Below are 21937 nucleotides of genomic sequence, written 5' to 3' on the forward strand. Positions count from 1 at the left end.
TTGGTGATCATATTATAAGTGTAACTGTAAACTTGAAAACTATTAAAATAAGGTTCAAGGCTTTGAGGCCAAAATATTTTCCCGAAGCATGCATTTTATTTGTTTAAATATTTCCCTTTTACGAGAGTTGTTCCTCTTTTGGTGTTATACATTCTCTCTCAACCAGTCATCATTCTGGTGTTCTCCAAATGATTCCCCACACAGTCTTTCAACAAACACCATGAGATTTAATTTTCATTTCCATTTCTCAGAGTAGACTTGGCACTTTTCAGTCCAAGCCAATTTTCTAAGTCAGCGCTAGAAATGCTAAAATACAGGTGTGTTATGGAAAGTGTTGCAGTATTAAGTATAGTGTTGTTTCCTTTCTAATATGTACAAAATTTGACCGGGAGAGAAAATTAAATGTGATTAAATTTTCTTGTATGTGGAACTAAATATTTCTCTATATAATGAGCAACTAGACAAAAATAAATACAGGCAGTCCCCGGGTTACGTACAAGATAGGGACTATAGGTTTGTTCTTAAGTTGAATTTGTATGTAAGTCGGAACTGGCTCCAGATTCAGCTGCTGCCACTGAAACTGACCGGGGCTGACTACACGAAGCCGGAGGCAGAGTTGCTCTGCCCCCAGCTTCCTGGAATCAGCCTGATCAGTTTCAACAGTTGCTGAATCTGGAGCCTGGGACAGAGCAGCTGGGGCGCTGCCCGGTAGGTTCCCACAGGACCAACCCAGCAGCACCCCAGCTGCTCTACCCGAGGCGTCCCGCAACAAAAGCCTGGTATGCTGGGGTGGGGGGCGCACTAGCTGCACCCCCTTCTCCCCCCAGCAGACCAGGAAGACCCGAGCAAAGCCGCACAGGCGGAGGGACCCCGCTACCCGTGCGGCTTTGCTCCTGTCTCCCTGGGGTGCTGGGGGGAGTCCTCCCCAGCACACCAGGGGGAGACCTGAGCAAAGCCGCACAGGCAGAGGGACCCCGCCGCCCATGTGGCTTTGCTCCTTTGCCCCTGAGCAAAGCCGCACAGGCGGCAGGATGCCGCCTGTGCGGCTTTGCTCCTGTCTCCCTGGTCTGCTGGGGGGGTCCAGCGGCTTTGCTGGACCCCCCCAGCAGACCAGGGGGACAGGAGCAAAGCCGCCCAGGCGGCGGGGGTCCCGCTGCCTGGCGGCTTTGCTCCCGGGCAAATGAGCAAAGCCGCCCAGGCGGCGGCTTTGCTCTGGTGTCCCTGGTCTGCTGGGGGTTTCCAGTGGCTTTGCTGTACCCCCCCAGCAGACCAGGGAGACTGGGAGAAGCTTTTCTCCACCCAGAGGACATGGGTGGCGACCCGCCGCCTGTGAGCTCCGGGGCGAGAAAAGCCCCGTTCGTAAGTGCGGATCTGGCGTAAGTCGGGGACTGCCTGTACTTTGTAACATTTTAAAATTATATTATACAGTAATTCCTCATTTAACACGATAGATATGTTTCAGAAAATGTTCATGCTAAGCGAAAATGTGCTATTCGGGGTCAATTTTCCCATTGAAAATAATGGAAAAGGTGGGGGTTCAAGTGGTTGTGTCTGTTGGGACCAGGACATAAGGTTGGGGGAGAAAGGGGACTGGGTTACAGCAGGGAGGGGAGGTGTTTGGCTCTGGGGAAGGGAAAGGGAGGAGAGGGGAGGATTGGGTTGGGAGTATGCCACTGTGACGGGTCTCCCGGGACCCGTACTGCGTCTGGCGAGGGGGGGAGTCACCGGGGAACAGCGCGGCGAGCAGCGAACCCTCCACCGCTTTGCAGGGAGGCAGGGGAAGCCCCGCGTAGCTGCCAGCAATGGGCCGGCTGGGGAGATGGTGTTATTCCATGGATGGTTGTGTAATTCAAAAAACGCTCCCTAAAAAAAAAAATCGTGCTATCGCAAAAATGTGTTAAGCGGGCACGTGTTAAATGAGGAATTACTGTATTGTACATTTATGCGGAATTACTATTGGGCTGTGTCTACACTGGGCCACTTATTCCGGAAAATCAGCCGCTTTTCCGGAATAAGCTGCGAGCTGTCTACACTGGCCCTTGAATTTCCGGAAAAGCAACGACGCTCTACTGTACAAAATCAGCCGCTATTCTGGAAAAACTATTCTGCTCCCGCTCAGGCATAAGTCCTTATTCTGGAACACTTAAGTCCTTATTCTGGAAAAGGGCCAGTGTAGACAGCCCAGTAGTCTTTTCTGGAAAAAAGCCCCGATCGCGAAAATGGCGATCGGGGCTCTTTTCCAGAAAAGCGCGTTCACATTGGCCACAGACGCTTTTCCGGAGAAAGGGCTTTTCCGGAAAAGCAGCCTGCCAATGTAGACGCTCCTTTTCTGGAAAAACTGAAAATGGATTAGTATTCCGTTTTAAGCAGTTCCGGAAATTCATGCCAGTGTAGACGCAGCCTTGCTGTAATGAGATGGTGGTGTTATCACAGCCATTCATTTATAAATACATGTCAAATTCCAGAAAATATAGACCCTAGAACTTTAGTGAAAGACGCGCAGGTGAATGCTAGAAAATATACATCTTAATAGATGAGTTTAAAATTGAATTGCTCATTTCTAAAAGTTAAATACTGTATTGCAGGGCTTTTGCTTTCAAATCTTAGTCTTACCTTTAAGCCATATCTGTAGGGCTGCTCAAACTGAACAGGTGTGCCTTCTAGAAAGCACTCTTGATTTTTTTTCACATAACTTATTTTTGGTGATTGTTACATTGTGTGGACAAGTTTGCTTTAAGTATTTTTGAAACCATATGTAGTAGTTTTTATTAGGATGACTTCTCAGTGATGAGCAAAATTCAAAAGCGTAAAAAGTTTCTCATATTCTTGTTCAGACTAGAAATGCCTCTAATATCTTTTCTGCAAGTGGTAATGAACTTGAATCTAACATTTTTGTATTTTGACTTTCCTAGCGCCAACTTGCAAGCTTACTCTTTGAACTGGGGTGCACAAGTTCAGCTCTACAAATCTTCGAGAAGTTGGAAATGTGGGAAGATGTAGTAATCTGCTATGAAAGAGCAGGACAGCATGGAAAGGTGAGAGATTTTTGTTATGTGAGCTGAGTTTCTTGGATTTTGTCATTTATGTTACAATACCTCGTAGAGATTCTGTTGCGCTATCTATATATACATTTTAGGGATGTAATAGTATAGTTGTTTAACTGATTAATAAGAATAAGCTTATAGGTAAATGCTATAGACTACATACCCTCTCCCCCTTACTTTGCCAGTCAATTTTTTAGCAGGCTGGGCAGCAGCCCCACTCTGTCCCGGTTTGCACTGGGTCGTGGACCTACCCCTGCTGCGGCTCTGCATTTAAAGTGTATTAGGAGCCAGATAGGCAGGCAGCCCAGATCAGTTTCGGCTTGTGCCAGGTCCGGGAGCTCAGACCTTTTTCCCCCAGACAGGAGCTGCCCAGGGACTATAGAATAGTCCAATGATTTTTAAACCAGTGGTATGAGTAAGCTTAGGGATACTGGAGAGACGTCTGGGAGAGACATCAACACTGAAATTTGGAGAAAACTGAATTTTTGTTTTAAGTTTTACAGCGCTTTATTATTTTTGTTTGTTTCACAGCCAAAAATGTCATCACCCGCCCGGCTATGATTAAGTTGTTTAAACAAATGTGTTTCAATGGTAGAAAAAACATTTGTGTGTCTGAAAACTGTAGGTTCTGGGGGTACTTATAATTTTTTATTTTTTTTAAAGCGGTATTTTATTTAAAAAAAGGTTGAGAAACACTGGAATAGTCGATTCAATTAATCAATATTTAACATCCCTAATATATTTTAGAGATTTGTGCGTCTGTCTGTTTGTCTGCGAGTCTGTTTGTTCAAGAACTCCTCCTAAACGCTAAGAGCTAGGACCACCAAATTTGGTATGCAGTTTCCTCTTCTCCTAACTTAAAGCAAGGCCACAAGGAAGTGGTGGGAAAGGGACTGATTTTTTCATAACATGGAAAAAGAGGGGCAGGGCTGTTCATTTGGGGGCAGCTGTACCATCAAGAGAGTGGCCAACAGAGCTGGGGCTCCACCATCTTGCCTGCCAGCACATCAAGGATTTTGCTATTTCAAAATAGTGCATCCACACTGATTGGACGCTGAATCGCATTTAAGGTTGTCTGGAACCAGTTCTGGCAGGGCATCATGTCAGGAGTTAGCTTGTGTGGCTGCTGCCTGAGGCTATCTGAGAGCTATCGCCCCCTCCCCCCCAGGACATCCAGTTCTCAGGTTTCCCTGCTTGCCTGCCTACCTAGCTGGGGGACAGCAAAGTATTTTTTCTCTCTGCTTGCCCTCACTCAGGACATCACAGCACTCTGCAGCATGAAACCGGAGCCACCCCTGGGCACTCTGGTGCTTCTCCTGGACATGTTGCGAGCCTAGCAGCACATTCTGCAGGCAGTAACAGTCTCCCTGGTGTGCCCCACTAGTGGCTTGTGCCTCATTCCTCCCTCACGTCCTTCCACTTACCCCTCTCTAACCCCTCTTCCTGCTGTACAATAAAAGACACACTTGTTCATTACAACAAAGTCTCTTTATTGAACAAAACTGGGATGGGGTGCGGAATGAAACTGAGGTGAGACTGGGGAAAGAAGGTGGGAGAAGGGAGGGGGAAACCTGGGAGGAGGGAGCTGGAAGGGGGAGGCAAGAGGAGGAGAAGCTCAGGGCTCAGTGTTGGGGGTTTCACCGGCCCAACTGTCTCCCAGCACCACGGGTGCGAGAGCCTTGATGTCCCCTGAGGGGGTGTGGAGGAAGAAGCGGGAGGGGGAGAAGGAGTGGGAGGAGGAACGGTAACCGGGGGGACAGCAGGGGCTGGAGGGGCAGGAGGCAGCAAGGTCTGCACCAGGGTCTGTAGGTGCTGGCAGATGGCATGGCTCTGGGCAAGCTGCTCCTGCCGGAGCTGCAGGTTGTCCTGAACCCAGTGGTTGTGGATGCGGTGCAGGGCTTGCAGTGCCCCTAGGTGCTCCTGCTGGTACCCTTCCACTGCACAGGTGGACCTACGGAGTCCTCGGGTGCAGGAGGATGTCCCATGTAGTGTGGTGCACGCTGCACTCGCAGCTGGTGTGACTGTGGAGAAACAAGAGAAGTGGTCAGTTCTCTGTGGGGACACGGAGGGTGAAGTCCAGCCCCACTCTGCAAGGTGAGGACAACAAGTCTCCACACCATCTGAGCCGATGTGCTTGCACACAGGCCATGTTCGGGATGTCCTGCTATCCCCGGGAGTGAAAGTTGCCCCAGGACTGTACCCATGCCCCTGTTCTGTATATAGTGTGAAGGGAATGTGGGGGGTGTATGGGAGCGTAGATGTCCCCTGCCTCTGTGTAGAGGTGGCTTGTGGAGGGAGGGCGTCCTGCTGTGTCCCACCCCAGGGTCAGGAGCATGTCATGTATCTTCACACACACATGTGGCTAACAGGCCAAGGCCCCTATGTGGCAGCCAGCTGGGGCCACGTGCCATGGGATGGCACGGCATGTGCACGGGTTGCTGCGTGATCCATGGTCAGCGAGGCCCACACGCGTGGTCTCTGGTCTCCCTTCCCCTCCCCCCCCATAAGGGGACAGTGATGGCACTCACATGTTGTTGCCTCCCCGGATGACACTGGCGACAGGTCCGCTGAGATGGCTTGGGGGTCCTGGCTGCGCAGCACGCTTCCTGCGGGCTCCTGCAACTCCTGGCTCTCCTCCTCCTCCTCTTCCATGCCCTGGTCAGGGCCCTCTGCCCAGGGTTGATGACCACCTGGGGGACATAGGATGCGGTCCTGGGTGTCAAAATAGGGGCAGCTCTCTGGGTCTGCCCCTCTTTGGGAGCTGCCCCCTGTCACCCTGGCATAGGCACGCCGCAGCTCCTTAATTTTCATCCGAACCTGTTCCTGTGTTCGGATTTGGCCTTTGGTGGCTAGGCTGGCAGCCATCGTGCTGTAGATGGCCGCGTTCCTCTGTCTAGTACAGAAGGTTGAGGGAGAAGATTCATCCCACTCCTCACACATCCAAACCCTGACCTTGTTTTATCTTGTAAGAGGAAGTTGCAATACCAAATTTAGTGGTCCTAGCTCTCACCATTTAGGAGGCATTCTTGAACAAACAGACTCACAAGCACACTCTCAAATATATAGTAGATTATAACTTGTCAATTAAAACAAATAAACTATAATTTATGATGCCTTGCATAACTTTTCCCAATTATACTAGGCCAATATCTAGATCTTGGTAATTATAAACTGACAGTTCTGTTTCACTGCCAAATGCATTGTGTGCCTTGGGGATACTATGCTACTATGAGGACTCTTTCAGTACAGTAAAGAAGTAGAGGTCAATATTTTCCATTTCCTGGAAACACATTCTGTTCTAGTTAAATTCTCAAACTGCCCTTAGGGAGTTATGAAAATGGCATTCAGACAGATTATCTGACACAGGAAACTGCTTTCAAAATTGTTTGTACAGCACTTTCATAGCATTTTGTATTTTTCAAGTGCTAAGTAGCAACAGTACTGAAAGCAAAGTTAGATGCAGAACATAATGACAAAATTAGAAACATTTAAATGCGGAGTATAGAGAGCTTTATCAGCAAGAAATATTCCTATTAAAAAGACAATTACAACATTTGTGGAAATGCATGAGAATCTCCTAGTGTAATATATTGTCAGTGGATGGAGCAGCCTCAGAGCAAGCTTTGTTAGATAAGATTTTCTACCTGGTTCTCAGGATTTCTGTTGTAAAATTAGAATAATCAAAACATTGAATAAACTAACAAAATGGCCAAACACTGGAGAATATTAAAGGGAGGAGGGATATTAAGCATCTGAGTCATTCTTACTTTTGAATTGTTGATTGACGAAATAGTTACAAACATCAGCAATGGTGATCCGGAAGTGGATGTGCGTAGTAGAGCTACAGTTGATATTGATGCATTTATTAGACTGTTGTGTTAGATCTAATACGCTTGAGAAAATCCTAAATGATAGCTGAAGGAGTAACAGCATAATTTTCTCAGAGCAAGAGTTTACTAAAGTTTACTGAACTGTTTTCAAGGTTTCTTTTACTTGTTTGTTTCGTAATCTAATATAATTAGTGGAATCTGGTATCATAAAGTGAGCCAGCAAAAGAGCAACACAGTGTCAAGCAAGGAACAAAACAGGACTTTTACACAAAAAGAGCAATTTATGATGTGAACACCCAATGTGTTGATATTTACTGTGATTTTGTCATTCCAATTTTTTCATTGTTGCATTCCTTTAATGCAGTGGTCCCCAACCATGTGAGGTTGCCGGGCACCAGGAGGCAGGGACACTTGCGCGCCCGGGGCCGGCGCTCTCCCCCGCCGCGCGCCGCGCGCCCGGGGCCGGCGCTCTCCCCCGCCGCGCGCCCGGGGCCGGCGCTCTCCCCCGCCGCGCGCCGCGCGCCCGGGGCCGGCGCTCTCCCCCGCCAAGCGCCGCGCGCCCGGGGCCTGCGCTCTCCCCCGCCAAGCGCCGCGCGCCCGGCGCTCTCCCCCGCCAAGCGCCCAGAGCGCGGGCGGCCAATCCGCGGCGCTCCCGGGGCCGGCGCTCACCGTATGCCATGTGTCCGGGGCCAGCTCTGGCACCGTGCATGCGCCACGTGCCTGGGGCCAGGCCAGCCGTGAGCACTTGGCGGGTGCACACAAATGCCCCCGCTGGCTCCATGGCACCTGCGGGCACCGTGTTGGGGACCACGGCTCTAATGGGTCTATTGGAGAACAGACATCAATCTTCATGAAAGTGGTGAAAAAGTAGGCCGAGGACAGGGGACTGAGCTTGTCAATATTACTGGAAACTAAAGAGCTGCATTTATACCATGTGGGAATGTCACTAAGAGCATCAATATAAGGAAAAGGGGTATGGTTATAAAGTTGATGGTCCCTTGACCTTTTATCCTCAAATGATGCATCAGGTTTTAAAATATTCCCCAGCCTTCTAATAATGGCCGCTAGCCTCCAGCACTTCCCTGCACCTGCTTTTTCCCTTCCTCCCCTTTTCACCAAAGAAGTGCATGTTTTGCCAGCTGGCTAGTTGCTCTACACCCCCTACTTCCTCTTTGCTTTGCCACCTACACACTGCTTAGTATGTGTTCAGAAGGGTAAATGAGGGCTGGTAGTAGTAGAGCGCCTTCCTCACTGTTTCCTGCATTAGCTCCAGCCATTGAACCCACTATGATTCACCAGGGTTGGTGAGCCATCAGAGGAGATGGTGGAGGTTTGGTGGGAAATGTGATTTGAGAGTGAGGTGCCAGCCTAGCTCCTCACCCACCTTCCCCAGTCTTTGATTTACCTGTGAATGTACACCTTGCAGAGTGCCAGTGTAACAAGCCAATAGATGCTTATGAAATAGGTACTGCTTTGGATGAGGAGAATTCCCCCCATAGCTCTGTCCTTGGACAGAGTTGTAGGGAGCCTGTATAGGAAGTTCCTCCCACCACCCCCTGACCATTTTCTATTTTAGGGAGACAATAGGAATGTGGGAGAGGAGGAAATAGGGTTATTAGACTATGGAAAGATCCTGGAATCGGGTGGGGGCTCCTCACATTCTGGAGCCTAGAACATTTCTTCCTCTGGCTTCTCCCTGTGGTGGGGGAAGCCAGGAACAGAGCCCAGCTTTGCAGCTGCAGAGGCAGCAATCCACATGTCATTGTCACCACAGGAAAAGTCTATGAATGAAAAATCACAAAATATTTAAAATGTTATTTAATGCATGGGAGCAGCGCTGGGAAGTCTCTTTTATCCTTTTAGTCTTAACTGCCTATGCAGTACAGACACAAGATGGGTCAGGTAGCATCTTTTATTGGAGGAACGTCTGTTGGTGATGGAGGCTATCTTTCACACTTACATAGAGCTCTTTTTCAGGTCTGGAAAATGTGCTCTAAGTGTTACAGCTAAACACCAAATGGAACCGTTTGTTTAGCCTAAGACGTTAACTCATTTCAAAGACTCTTCAACCATGCAAGGGGAGTAGGGGATAAGGTGGTTAGTGTATTATAGGTAGTTATAATAAACCATAAATCCAATGTCTCTATTCAGTCCATTATGTTTAATGTCTAACAAAGTTGGAATTTAAACTCTCAGGCTCATTTTTTGAAGTTATGAAGATTTCCTTTAAAAATGAGGAGTGAGAGGTCAGATATAGAGTGGTTGCTTTCTGAAAAGTATGCACCCATATGTTTTAGGGTGCTTTTGTCTTTTATCATTTTTCTGTGCGTGCTCATTCAAGAGCACACTGGTTGTCTAGTTTTAGCCATGTAACTGTTGTTGGGGCATTTACTGCACTGGATAAAGTATTCCACATATTGTGATAGACGTGGCTCTTGAAATGTGTGTTTTGGAGAGTGTTGATCATAGCACAAAATATATGTCTACAAGTTTTCATGTGTTCTGGCAGAGTTTTGTGCAACTTTGTGTTCCCTGATGTATTTTTGGATCAGCACATCTATAACACTGTCTGTGCTGTTTGTGGCAGAAAAGGAATATCATTAAATGCTATGGAGCACAGGAACATGGGGAGGGGAAAGATGGGACAGTTAGACCAGGTCTACACTAAGGGAGAAGGTTGACTTAAGATAAGCAACTCCAGCTATGTGACCATTGTAGCTGGAGTTGACATATCTTTACTCAAGTTTCCGCAGTGTCCCCACTATGGAAGCTCAACAGAAGAAACTTTCCCATTTACTTCCCTTACTCATCACAACCCAGTGGAGTACTGGAGTCGACGGGGTGCCATCTGTGGTTGAATCAACCCCCAGAATATCAGTCAGGAAAAGCTTCCTCAAGGCAACATCAAGCTGGTATATAAATTAATAAAATAATCTTTTACGTTATACTTTGAAAATGTAACTACTACTATTATGCTTTACAACAGGCTTGTGAGACAGGTAAGTATTCCCTCTATTTAGATGAAGAAACTGAGACAAGTGTATGCATCCAGTCAGTTTCAAAACAGGAATTACAATTTGGGAGTTTCGCTTTCCCACTCTCATGCTTCACCCACTCTGTCATACTACCTCTAGCAGGCTGTCAAATTCATTCCCAAGGGAAATTATGAAAATGTCATTGTCAGATATATTTAAAACCAGATAGGCCAAAGTACAAAAATATATATAATTTAAGACTGTACTAAATGAGTGAGTGTGAATGGAAAGAAAATAGGTTCTGTAAAAAGGAGAGATGATGTGAGCAGACATTTGACAGTAGGAAGCCTATTTTGGGGACATTGTTAAGCTGGATGCATGGGAGTCTATGCAATGAGAACCAAAAACTAATCCTCCCATTTGGGCATTTCTAGCTACCAAAACGTTCTTTGTTGTTCCCTCTTCGCATACTTAATATTCTGTTTTCTGTATAGTATCCCAACACATCAGTGCTTGCTGTTCTTATATCTTTCTTCATGTTTTAAATAAATGTGTAGTGAACTGAGCTCTTGCTTTCATTTCAGTTCAGCTTAGACACTCCTGTCCAAGTCATGTAATTGTAACCAAATCTTAAGTCAGCAATATTTAAGAAACTGTAATTTTAGTTTTTATTTAACAAAAATTTAATCTTTTTCTAAAGTTAAATGTAAGAAGCTTTCTAAAGATTAAGAAAAGTAACTTGTGACCAGTGTTCCCTAATCTTTTTCATCCCTGTACAGATGTTTTCCATCTATGTTCAGAATAAATGTTATGTGCACCAAGGCATGTGTGATTGTGCATGACCAATAGAAACAAAACCCAGCTATGGGCGCTCTGCTAATCTGCTGGGAAGCATTTGAATCTCTCCTGATTGGCCATACAAATGTACGGCTTAGAGGGAACCCTGCTGGTGCTTATAGTTTGGGGACATGCTCAAAATATATTTTTCAAAAGTTCATTTTATTTAGATGTAATTGATAATTATGTAACATTTCAAGTCACCTTTAAAAATTTAAAATTGTGAAATGAATCGTGAAATGAAACACATAGCGATTACTTTTCATCGATTTAAATTATGGTCTCAGCAAGAGAAAACCACCTCTCAGATCCATGTGAAGGATTTTGCTTCCAATATTTTTCTTTCTACTGAACCACAGTTCCCATCAAAGAGCAGCATATTTCTTTATATCTGTTACAAGACTATAAGAGAGGAATTTTGCTCTTAATAAAAATGCACAGCATAATAGGAAACCTTGATTTAAAGTATTATCCAGAATTATATGACCGATCAAAAGAATAATTTTTTAAAAATCCACACAGATCTGAAATTTTGTGTTGATAAGTTTCATTAGACCTATGCGGAATAGAGGAACAAAGAGAATGAAAAACCAACTGCATAATGTATATGGAAGGTGAACAGCTGAAGCATTTTATATTTAATTACTCTGCTTTATCTGCTAGCTGAAATATTTATGTTGGCAATGAATCCCTGTAAACTGAAGCCAGAACATACTGTTTTTGCATACTTAAATGTAAAAAGTAATTAGCGAATGGCTGGCCTGTTTATGTAGTGTATAACAGTACTAGGCACTATGATACAGAGACTGTTTTGGGGAGTGTCTTACACAGGATGAAGTAAGGGAGCAGCATGCAATTCCCCTTTCACCTCCTAGCTGCTAGTCACAGCAGAATTTGTCTGTCTTTTTTTTTTTTAAAGGCCTGTACTTTGATGCTACCTGCTATGACTGCAACTATTTTAATTTATCTTTGAGATCTGTTGTCAATATTTATCCATTTAACCACAGTCATAAAAGTTAGAGATGGGAGCAAAACTGTTATCTAGTCCTTTTCTCTGCCAGGTCAGGGTTCTTTACGAAGGAATATTTTTCACATCATTTGTACAGTCTAATTGTAAATGTCTCTAACAGATTTCACAGCTTCCCTTGGAAAACTATTCCACTACTGATCAGCAGTTTCTCCTGAGACTCAGCCTACAATTTTTTGCTTCTTAATTTGAAACTAGTTTCCAATTATGTTCCTATACAACCCTAAACAATTCCTTTCTCCATATGGCCTTCCTTATTTGTAGATGGTTACGTTTTGCTAAATCTTTACTTATTGTAGATGACAGTAAGAATGTCGTCTTAATATACTAGAGAGAAAATATCTCAAAGGGAAATCCTTGAAAGTACTCTTTCTTTTACAAGTTCTTGAAAGGGCTCTTTGAATTCTATTAATGGTCCAAGATTAACCTGTATGCTCAAGACTGAGAGGGACAGAACTCATAGTAGCCACTTTTTCTGATCGAATTCTGTAGAGATTATCTGAGGGTGGAGAAGGTTTGATTAAAACAGAAGAGGAAAGAATCATTCCTACATAAAGATCAGCAGTGTAGTTTCTATAGGTATAATGTTGTGAAGACCAGGACTTTAACAGGGTTAAAAAAAAGAACTAGATAAAGTCATGGAGGTTAAGTCCATCAATGGCTATTAGCCAGGATGGGTAGAAATGGTGTCTCTCGCCTCTGTTTGTCAGAAGCTGGAAATGGATGACAGGATGATGATTACCCGTTCTGTTCACTTCCTCCGGGGCATCTGGCATTGGCCACTCTCAGAAGACAGGATACTGGGCTGGATGGACCTTTGGTCTGACCCAGTATGGTTGTTCTTATATAGGTAGATGGAATGACATACTTCAGGGGAGCGTGATTAATAATAAACTCAACCTTAATAAACTCAATAATTATAGAGCTCAACCTTGGCTCTGTGGTAGGATTTGTTGGACTCAGCCATAATCTTAAACCGATCCTTTCAAATAGAGAGCATATGCTGAGTTTAAGTATGTATGATGCTGCTAATATCTGTGTGTTATGTGTTGAGGTTACATTTAGGAATGGTAAAATTCTGGCTGGACTGCTGCTGTTGACAGACAACTGTCTATTTATTAGTGAAACAAAGGAGGCATAAGTGTCTTTTTTAAACCTTGACGTTAGAAACAGACGGTGACCTTCCACTGAGGAGAATTAGGCAGAGTTATAAAAGGTATTGCTAACAGCTCAGTTTTAACAGATCTTGTGGGTACTGTAGCATGTAATCTCTCTTCCAAAAGCCTGCAGTTTCTCTGAAACTTGCATTTTAAATGTTACTTATTTGAGTAATTTTTATCTCCTACATTTAGATTAAAATATGGTTTTTATTTGTTCATTTTGTAGAACAACAGCAGTGACAGTCAAGAGGAAATGGAGAAATAACGTAACATGTTGGAAGCACTGCCTCCAGAAGGGCAAATTAGAGATCAGGAAATGGAATAAGCATTGAGGACACTTAATGAGGGATTCAGACAGTGGAGAAAAAAAGAGCAGGAAGGGCCTGCTCAGTAGCCTAATAGTAGTGGCAGTATGCTACCATGTAGGAGCTAAAGATTGAATTTCCAGATTTGGTATTTGCTTGTTGGGTAGAAGATGCAGTTGAAATATGAAATGGAGAACAGTTATGTGCAGCTTTGATGTACTGATTTACCCCCCCTCCCCCCCCAATATTAAGAAGTAAAATCCCATTTTGACACAGAGATGCTTCTGGGTTGTACCAAGTTTCAAAATCTTACTGGGGAAGAATTCCCCTTTTCATGTACTCCTCTGCTTGAAAATGTAAGTTTACATTTCACCTTGACGACTTTGAAAAATAATGTGGAAAAAATCATCTCTGAAACGACTCCTTTTACTGCACTGAAGGTGCATAAAAATAAATATGGCTTTAGGATTTAACATAAGTAAATCATACCTTAAAGTTCATGCAGGCATGAACAGAATTTTAATAACAGCACTAAAATGTTTGTCTGTGGGTTTTACAAAATGTAAAAACTTATGGACCATTTTTTCCAAGGATTTCTCTGACACAGACTATGCTTAAGATACTGTTTGTTTTTCAGATTTCTTGTCTTTTTCTTAGATTGTGCGAGAAACCACCAGTGTGAAAAATCTGTGAGAAAATGGTAATATATGGCTAGACTGATATGGATTCTCTTAAGGGGCTCTTTTGCTTTTTGTTTATATAATAGGCAGAAGACATCTTGAGGCAAGAGCTAGAAAAAAAGGAAACACCAGGATTATATTGTTTGCTTGGTGATGTTCTTAAAGATCACCTCTACTATGACAAGGCTTGGGAGTTATCGAAGCATCGCAGTGCCCGGGCCCAACGCTCCAAGGGACTCCTTTATCTTCGCAACAAAGAGTTCAGACAATGTGTGGAGTGCTTTGAACGCTCAGTGAAGATTAATCCTATGCAGGTTGGGAAACAAAAACAAATATGGTTTTTAAAGTTCGCATTTTAATTAAATTGTGTTTTTAAATGTAGTTTTCAAAATTTAAAAGCATGTTAACTGTGTTTGTAAATGATCAGAATAACAGTTTGCACTTTATTAATGTGTTAAATATTGCTCAACTTCATGGGAGAGACTAAAGCTCTGTCTAGAAGCAGCATAATGGGGGAATAGACATGTACAAGCCTCCTATGCAGGTCTTGTGATTAAATTAAGACTGTGCTTGTTGCATCCCCTCTGTCCCCCAAAATGCCAAGACCCTGCAAATGAAACTAAACCAGATAGCCATTTTCAGTAGAGAATGGTACAAACACGACTGGTAGGAACTAGATCAAGGGAAAACCAAAGAACTGGAGTTGTCTTAATATAGAATAATTGGATTGCTCAAATGAGTTGGAAACAAATCTCTGGACTATCCTGGCTAATTGCATTAAAATGCAGTTGATACAGTAATGAACTGTATATTCATGAATTCATGTAATAATTATTTCTCAGTATTGACTAGGGACATAGAAGTATTTACCTACTAAAGAAACAGTTTCTGCTGCAGTTTACTATTATTTTGGAAAGTGACAGGCTTATGGTTGCCACTAAATGTTTCAGACTTAGGGCATGTCTAGATGCCGTTGTTTTTTTTAAAGGAGATATGCAAATTTGGTGCAAATTTGCATATCTTCCAATCACTTTTTCGAAAGCGGGTTTTTCAAAAGTGAAAGTCTGCACACGGTTTTTTGTTTGTTTGGGGTTTTTTTTCAGGGAAAACCCCTTTTTCAAAAAACTGCATAAACCTCCTTTTTTTAGGAAGACCGTAGTTTTCGAAAAAGGGTTTTGTCCATTAAAAACCTATGTCCATACTTTCCAGCAGGCATTGTGCCTCACAGAGGACTGCTAGAGTTCTTGAACAAACATGGGAGACACACCCACGGTTCATACCCCATAACTTGTCTTGGACTTGTGACTTCTGCACGTCTCTTGGCTGGCAAGTGGTTCTAGGCCAATACAGTTTTTGCCCTTGGGTGAGTTTGAGGAATTTTGACTATGACAGCAGAAAGAAAGGGTGGCACTTCAATGGCTTATCCCTCCCCCTGTGTAGTAGCTAACCCCATTCTGGTCCTTTGTGAAGAGATCTTGCAGTTTGACAATAAACAGAAAACAGATAAGAAATGTCACTGAGCATGCAGGGCTCTCCTAGCAACACAGTCTGCGTGAGATAGTACAGAAAGGGAGAAGGTTCCACAAAGTAAAGTAGTAGCAGGAAAATAGAATGTCATCTGATCTGTGTGTCCAGGTAAGATCCAGAAACAAGTTTGTAGCTGAGAACCCCGCACCAAGCAGATGAGCTGAAAAAGTCTGGTATAGCAAAATGGAGCTTTCTTTCAAAGTGTCAAAGATCTATCTCTTGATTCCAGGGGATTGAAGGAAATTTGGAATCTTCTCCCCAAAACCACCTACAAGAAATAAGGGAAGAGTGAGCATCAACAAAAAAGCCTTGATTTGTTGTGAGAATTAGGGTACTGTGCATTTGGAGAAAAGAGGGTACCAACAGGTACAAGCAGTAAAGTAATCTAATCCTTTAAATTCTAGAGATTATGATTTCTGGTACCTTTGTCGTCATTGTGTAACCAAGAGTGTTTCTTCAAGTGATGTCCCCATGGGTGCTCCACTGTTGGTGTTGGGCTTGTTCCACGTTGCAGATCAGAAACTTTTCTAGCAGTTTCTAGATGGGCCACGCATGCTTGACAGCAACGCGTTCCATTTGTGCCTTTGGAATTTGCGCACACCCTGCCCAACTCCCTTCAATTCCTTCTTGCCACCCTTGGCTGCAGACACAGCTCCAATCTCTCTCTTTTTCTCTTACTATCTGTGGATGGAAACTTAGTTAACTGTTTGTTCCCCATGTTTTTCTTTTAATAGTTCAAAAACAAACAAACAAACTACCAAAAAAGAGTTTCTTGTAAATAATTAGAAGTCATAGTTAGCTGTTGCGCAGTCCTTCATGGGCAACGTGCAGTGAGCGTCAGACCACTTCAGGCCTTCTGAGAGAAAGAAAGACTAGGACAACTAAGGAAAAGACCATTTAGTTTGGAAAAAAGAAGATTAAGGGGGGACATGATAGCGGTTTTCAAATATCTAAAAGGGTGTCACAAGGAGGAAGGAGAAAATTTGTTCCTCTTGGTTTCTGAGGACAGGACAAGGAGTAATGGGCTTAAAGTTCAGCAGGGGAGGTTTAGATTGGACATTAGGAAAAAATTCCTAACTGTCAGGGTGGTCAAATATTGGAATAAATTGCCAAGGGAGGTGGTGGAATCTCCCTCTCTGGAGATATTTAAGAACAGGTTAGATAGACATCTGTCAGGGATGGTGTAGGTGGAGCTTGGTCCTGCCTTGAGGGCGGGGGGCTGGACTCGATGACCTCTTGAGGTCCCTTCCAGTCCTATTATTCTATGATTCTATGATTGAGCGACAAAATGCTGGGTTCTCTCGGTTTAAATAAATGTAAGAAATGCTGGGACCCCATGCCTGTGTCTGACAGCCATGCTGACTATATTCGCTGTCTGGATGAGACTTATGTCTCCCAGAAATGCATTCATTGCCGCAGCCTCACAGCCAGGGCTTGCAATGATAGAGAGCTGAGACAGTGTATGTTGTTTGACAAAGCACTCAAGCATCAGTCAAACAAGGAAGGCACTAATCGTTCTGAGGCTTCTTCCCCTCTGAGGAACCCGTCAAGCTCTCCCGCACCTAAGCCTCAGTCAAAGAGAAAAACCTCTCCACCTTGTTCGCTCCCGCCATGAATTAGCACAGGAGATAAGCCAGGCATGTCAGGTACTGAAAGACTCCATGCGGCATCAGTCACAGAACCCAAATCGCGATGTTAATAGAATGCAACACCAACTATCCTGGCACTGAGAAGATCAGGAACCCAAGACTCGGACACGTCCTTGGCACTGCCAGTACTCCAGGCGCCTCTGGCATTGACCATTACCCTGGCACGGAGGAAGGCTAGGTCAAAATTCACCAGACCTTTGCCTCGCACACCAAAGCCAGAGTCTGCACTACCAGCACTGAGAATCTCGATATCGCACTAAGCTAACACCATTCCTCAGCAGGCAGACAAGACCATACTGCAATGCATACTGTGCCAGACTCAGAACCGAAAGTCAGGTCTCCTTATGAGATTGTATCAAGACATCGCTCTTGCTCCCCCCCATCAATACGAGGCTCCCCTCTCTCATCTCGATAACCTACTTTATCTCATTGTAGGGACTACCATGATGATGGTAGGAGTGTTTTCTCAACACTCCTCCCCAACATGAGCCCACACATCTTATGATGTACATTGACCATGGTATTCTCACCATGCCCAATGGCATCCAGATTGGTTGTACCATCCTCAGCATCAATCCTGCTGGTCCCCATACCGCCATTGGGCTCCTCCACAACAAAGGTCAACGGGACTCCTAACATCAGCTCAAAGATCTGCTCACATATGCTCACCAATGCCCTTCACCACCTCCAACAGAAGATCTTGAGGCAGAGGAAGGGCAGATTACTGATGACCAGACATCCAACAACCTGATGTGTCACCTACCAACAAATCCTCCTCCTGTGTGGATGAGGTTTTTGAAAATTAGAAATGTGAGGTACATCAAAGATGTAGGAAATAAATAAGTGACTTTGAAAATACTTAGCACAGAGAAAGGTAGAGTATTGCAAGAGTTGATTGATAACTTGAAGAAAAAGATTAATAGGCCCTGATTATTTTAATCCACAAGATAATTACCACTTTGTAGTAATCAAAGCACTTAACTGCTTAGGATAACTGTTTCTGCCTGAGGATTTGTTTGTTTTTAAAAGTTACCTGAAAAGAAAAAGAAAGAAATGTATTCATGTCATTGTGCCAGGAAATATAAGTATGAAGACCTACAAGCAAATTTAAAAAAAAATCTGAGTAAAAGTACACGGATAGAATGGCGATAGTAACTTTAAATAGTTCACTTTCCAGCCTGAGACTTTGAGAGACACTAGAAGATCATTGTTAAAACTGAACCTGTGGCTCATTTGGAAAGGATTGTTAGATCTATCTAATCTGTAGTACTTTGGCTGAAAGTAGGTGAGTGAAAAATGTTACCTGGGATCCAAAGAAGATAGTACATTTTATAGTAAAGCGTTCCTATACTACTACAGTGGAATTAATTGACATTTTCAGCAATTTAATATATTTTTTTCTTAGATGTAGCTAGTTTTCTTTTTGATACCTCTCTTGCCTCATCTGCTGTCCCTCTTGCCCCCACCCTCCCAAAAATAGAAAGCATCTGCACCCTTGCTCCAAGATTTGGGTTCATGCTCCATAACCTTGTTTCTTTCACTTGATTTTAGCAGGGAAAATAAAACAATGCATTGCCAGTGACAGTTGCTCTACTTTAAACTTTATTACATGTGATGACAATTATTCAGTAAGATAAACTTGAATTTCAACAGTACTTTTTTTTACAAGTGAGACTAAAATAAATTGAATAATTTCCACTGAAGTTATTTTTCAGCTTAATCTTCAATTTGTTTGTTACATAGTATATTGAAAATATTCTTGCTGTATCACTAATTCAACATTTTTTGTGTTGGAGTCTATAAATGCTTCAGCATATCTCCCAAGCATTATAAGAACACATTTCACCTGCTTATTTTGGCAATACCAAAAGCTTTTTCTAATGCAGCTTACATGGAAAATTGTTAAGATCTTTCCATTGCCACAGAGGCAGCTGTGCAAGAGAAAGTTCTGGAGCCATTTATAAGAACTTAAGACCAGTAATTTAGCATCTGTGACCTTAAGCTACCTTCATCTGTGAAGCAGCTGGCAGCCTTATTGTTCCACTTTCTTCAGTTTGTAACCATTTTCCCTGATGTGGAGGAAAGTTTGAATAAAACTGGCCTTCTGCACTGTTCTATCCGACTTCTAAGACCAACAGATACAATTTAATCTGTCTACAGCAGTCTCTACTAAGTGAACTACAATTGCTTGGTCTCTCTCTGCCATTGTTGTTTACGATTAAGTTTCTGTCATGGGTATTTTTAATAAGAGTAGTGGGCAGGTTGCAGGCAGCAAGGTAGCTGTGATCTCTTCCTAATTTTTACTAAAGATAACTTGAGTAGGAGGCCGATAGTAGGAGCACTGTAGGTGGTTAACCTCTGGCAGCCTCCAGAAAGGCCCCAGGCCACTGTTCAGGCTGATTAAACATACCCACACCTACCAGACCCCCATCATTCCCCCACTTGTTCAGTCTTGGCCTGCTGCTCCAGTATCTGTGAGACTGGAGCAGCTTCCAGCCCTGCCACTGTGGAAGTTATAAAGGTCCTGGAAAGTCACAGAATCCGTGACCCCCGTGATACTCATACACTTATGCATGATCACTGTTGTACTAGTAGTGGTGATGGTAATTTGCATTAGAGTAGTATTAAAGACCCCAGTCAAGATCAGAACACTGCTGTGTTGGGCACTGAATGATCATATAGTTTACAATCTAAATAGTCAAGAGAGACACAGATTGGGAGAGATTACTATTACCCCCAATATATAGAGAGGGAAGTGAGGCACAGATATTAAGTGACTTGCCTAAGATCTCACAAAAAGTCTGTGCAGAGCTGTAAATTGAATCCATATTTTCTGCATCAGTGATGGCCAACCTAGGCTAGTGAGTGGACTGCATGAATGGCCCTTCACCTCAGTGGGCCACATGAAGGTCTCCCAGGATAGAGTAACTTTTCTAGCTGTGCTTGTGTATTTGCAGTTTGCAGTTTGCATTGATTGGATGTACAGGGAGCACACAGCTCTCATTGTCAGTGTTGTGTGCAGTCAGCATCCACCTTAATTCAGTTCATGTCACTTCAGTAATGTTGATGAGGGGGAAATTTGTGAATGGAAACCAGAGGAATCTGGCAACCATACACCTGGGCAATGAATTACAAAATGTCTCATGGGCTGCACATAGAACCCTGATGGGCTGCTTGTGCCATGTGGGCCATAGATTGCCCAGCACTGTCCTGCAAGCATGGACTACAATGCTATCTTTCATATTTTCTTACTTCTCTGCAAATCAGAATCTCTGTCTGCAATTTGTATTACAAAGGACTTCTACTTGTCTTTCCAAAGGTGAGTGACTTGTCAGAACCTACCCACACTTACCTCTCCGTTTACAGAGCTATATTTTCTCAAGTATCTTTTTTTTGGGGGGGGGGGTGCTACTATTATGTGTGTTACCTATCTATATATTGTGCTTCTCCAACTGTTCCTGAGATCCTTGAGAAGATGCAATATAATTCCTTCCCCCTCCAAATCTCCTGTCTTTCCACAGATTCCTACCAAAACCATCACTAGTAATTGTAGCTCTCTACAAACAAATCATCTTAATTCTAGTAGGAAAATATTTTCCTGAAGCATTGAAAATTTAAATTCCAAAGTGATTTAATGCTTAAATAACATGTTTGATTCTGATTGAGCACCTGATTCTGATTCTTACAAGGATTCAATGTCACTCAAACTATATACAAATTAAAAGCTTTAAAAAAAAAGGCGGGGGGAATCCATTCTTCTCTTCCAACTCCCTATCTCCCACAGGAAATGCAAAGGGAGAAAAAGCATTTAGGGCAAAATTCCCACTGAAGGCAAGAGCAGTCTTGGTTAATAAATGGCAACAAGCTTTATTTCTTACAGCGTGAAACTAACAAGCGTTTTGCTGAGATCTCCTCTTCATTTTCTGTGTTCCATCCAAAAGAAAGCTTGAAATGAAGGCCAATCCAAGAAAAATAAAAAGGATCAGCTTTCCTGCACATAGGAAAGAGAAAATTCCTGTTCCTCAAGATGCTCTACCTAAGAATTAGAGGCAAATTGCTTGAGACATGTTGGACAAAGTCACATATTTGGGTTTTTTCTACCTGGATACTTAAGATTTTCATACTCCATTGTCTTCTAAAGATCTGCCTAAAATGTATCCCTTCAAAAGTTAGTTCTCTTTTTCCATAGTATCTTGGAAGAACTGTAAATTTTGACTCCTTAAGACAAGGATAAAGCACATTAATAAATCCTCTCAAAATGATGAATAATTCAACCAGATCAGTGTTTCTTAAACTGTGAACAACAGCGTTCAAAATGGCCACGCTTTTTTGTTTGTTTTTTTTCTCAACAAAAAATCCTTGGTGTTCCTCATTTAAAAAAAATTGTTGGTGTTCCTCAGTCTTAAAAAGTTTAAGAAACACTGAACTAGATAAATGACATATTCTCTGTTTTTAAAATCTGTGTTCTCCAGTGTTCCCAAAGATTTCTTAGGCAAGGAAATTGATTATTCTCCTTAATCAGGTCTTTGAGTTTGAGACCAGAAATGGCTTAAGTTTTCACAGCCAGAGTCTTGCTACTATGGGTTCTGGCCATTCCAGTGACAGATGGCAACTGAATAATCTGCAAGTGAGAACTCCTGACACATGTGCAATCCACTTCATGCTACTGACTCACTTCTCAAGTAGAATTACAACATGTGAATTAGATGGAGAACGAAGGGTGATAGTTGAGTTAACTTGAGAAGCCTCAAAATTGCTTCCACCTTTTGTGTTCACTGCTATTTAGCTGTGATACTTGAATACCTTTTCCAGAGCTGAAGAAGAGTTCCCTTTGGCTCAAAAGCTATCTTACACCAACAGAAGTGAGTCCAATTGAATATATTGTCTCACTCACCTTGTCCTC

At 43.1% G+C, this 21937-nt stretch overlaps 1 protein-coding gene and 1 long non-coding RNA gene across 5 annotated transcripts in view; one reads left to right on the plus strand and one right to left on the minus strand.

Annotated features, from left to right (window-relative positions):
* The window catches only part of TTC27 (tetratricopeptide repeat domain 27), a 174329-nt gene that overhangs the window by 109881 nt on the left and 42511 nt on the right, over positions 1 to 21937 (plus strand). For all 3 annotated transcript variants that reach the window (XM_006131309.5, XM_006131310.5, XM_025188780.3), the window contains 2 exons: positions 2913 to 3035; positions 13945 to 14172. In XM_006131309.5, coding sequence (XP_006131371.3) covers positions 2913 to 3035; positions 13945 to 14172 — 351 coding nt within the window. The remainder of the gene's footprint in view (positions 1 to 2912; positions 3036 to 13944; positions 14173 to 21937) is intronic.
* Positions 4345 to 21937, minus strand: part of LOC102451684 (uncharacterized) — a 42742-nt gene continuing 25149 nt past the window's right edge. For both annotated transcript variants that reach the window (XR_012902858.2, XR_012902857.2), the window contains exons 3-4: positions 5573 to 5734; positions 4345 to 5065 (exon numbers count right to left, since the gene is read on the minus strand). This is a non-coding gene — a long non-coding RNA (uncharacterized LOC102451684). The remainder of the gene's footprint in view (positions 5066 to 5572; positions 5735 to 21937) is intronic.

This window comes from Pelodiscus sinensis, chromosome 3 (assembly GCF_052426305.1).
Source record: "Pelodiscus sinensis isolate ZL-2025 chromosome 3, ASM5242630v1, whole genome shotgun sequence".
Taxonomy (NCBI): domain Eukaryota; kingdom Metazoa; phylum Chordata; order Testudines; family Trionychidae; genus Pelodiscus; species Pelodiscus sinensis.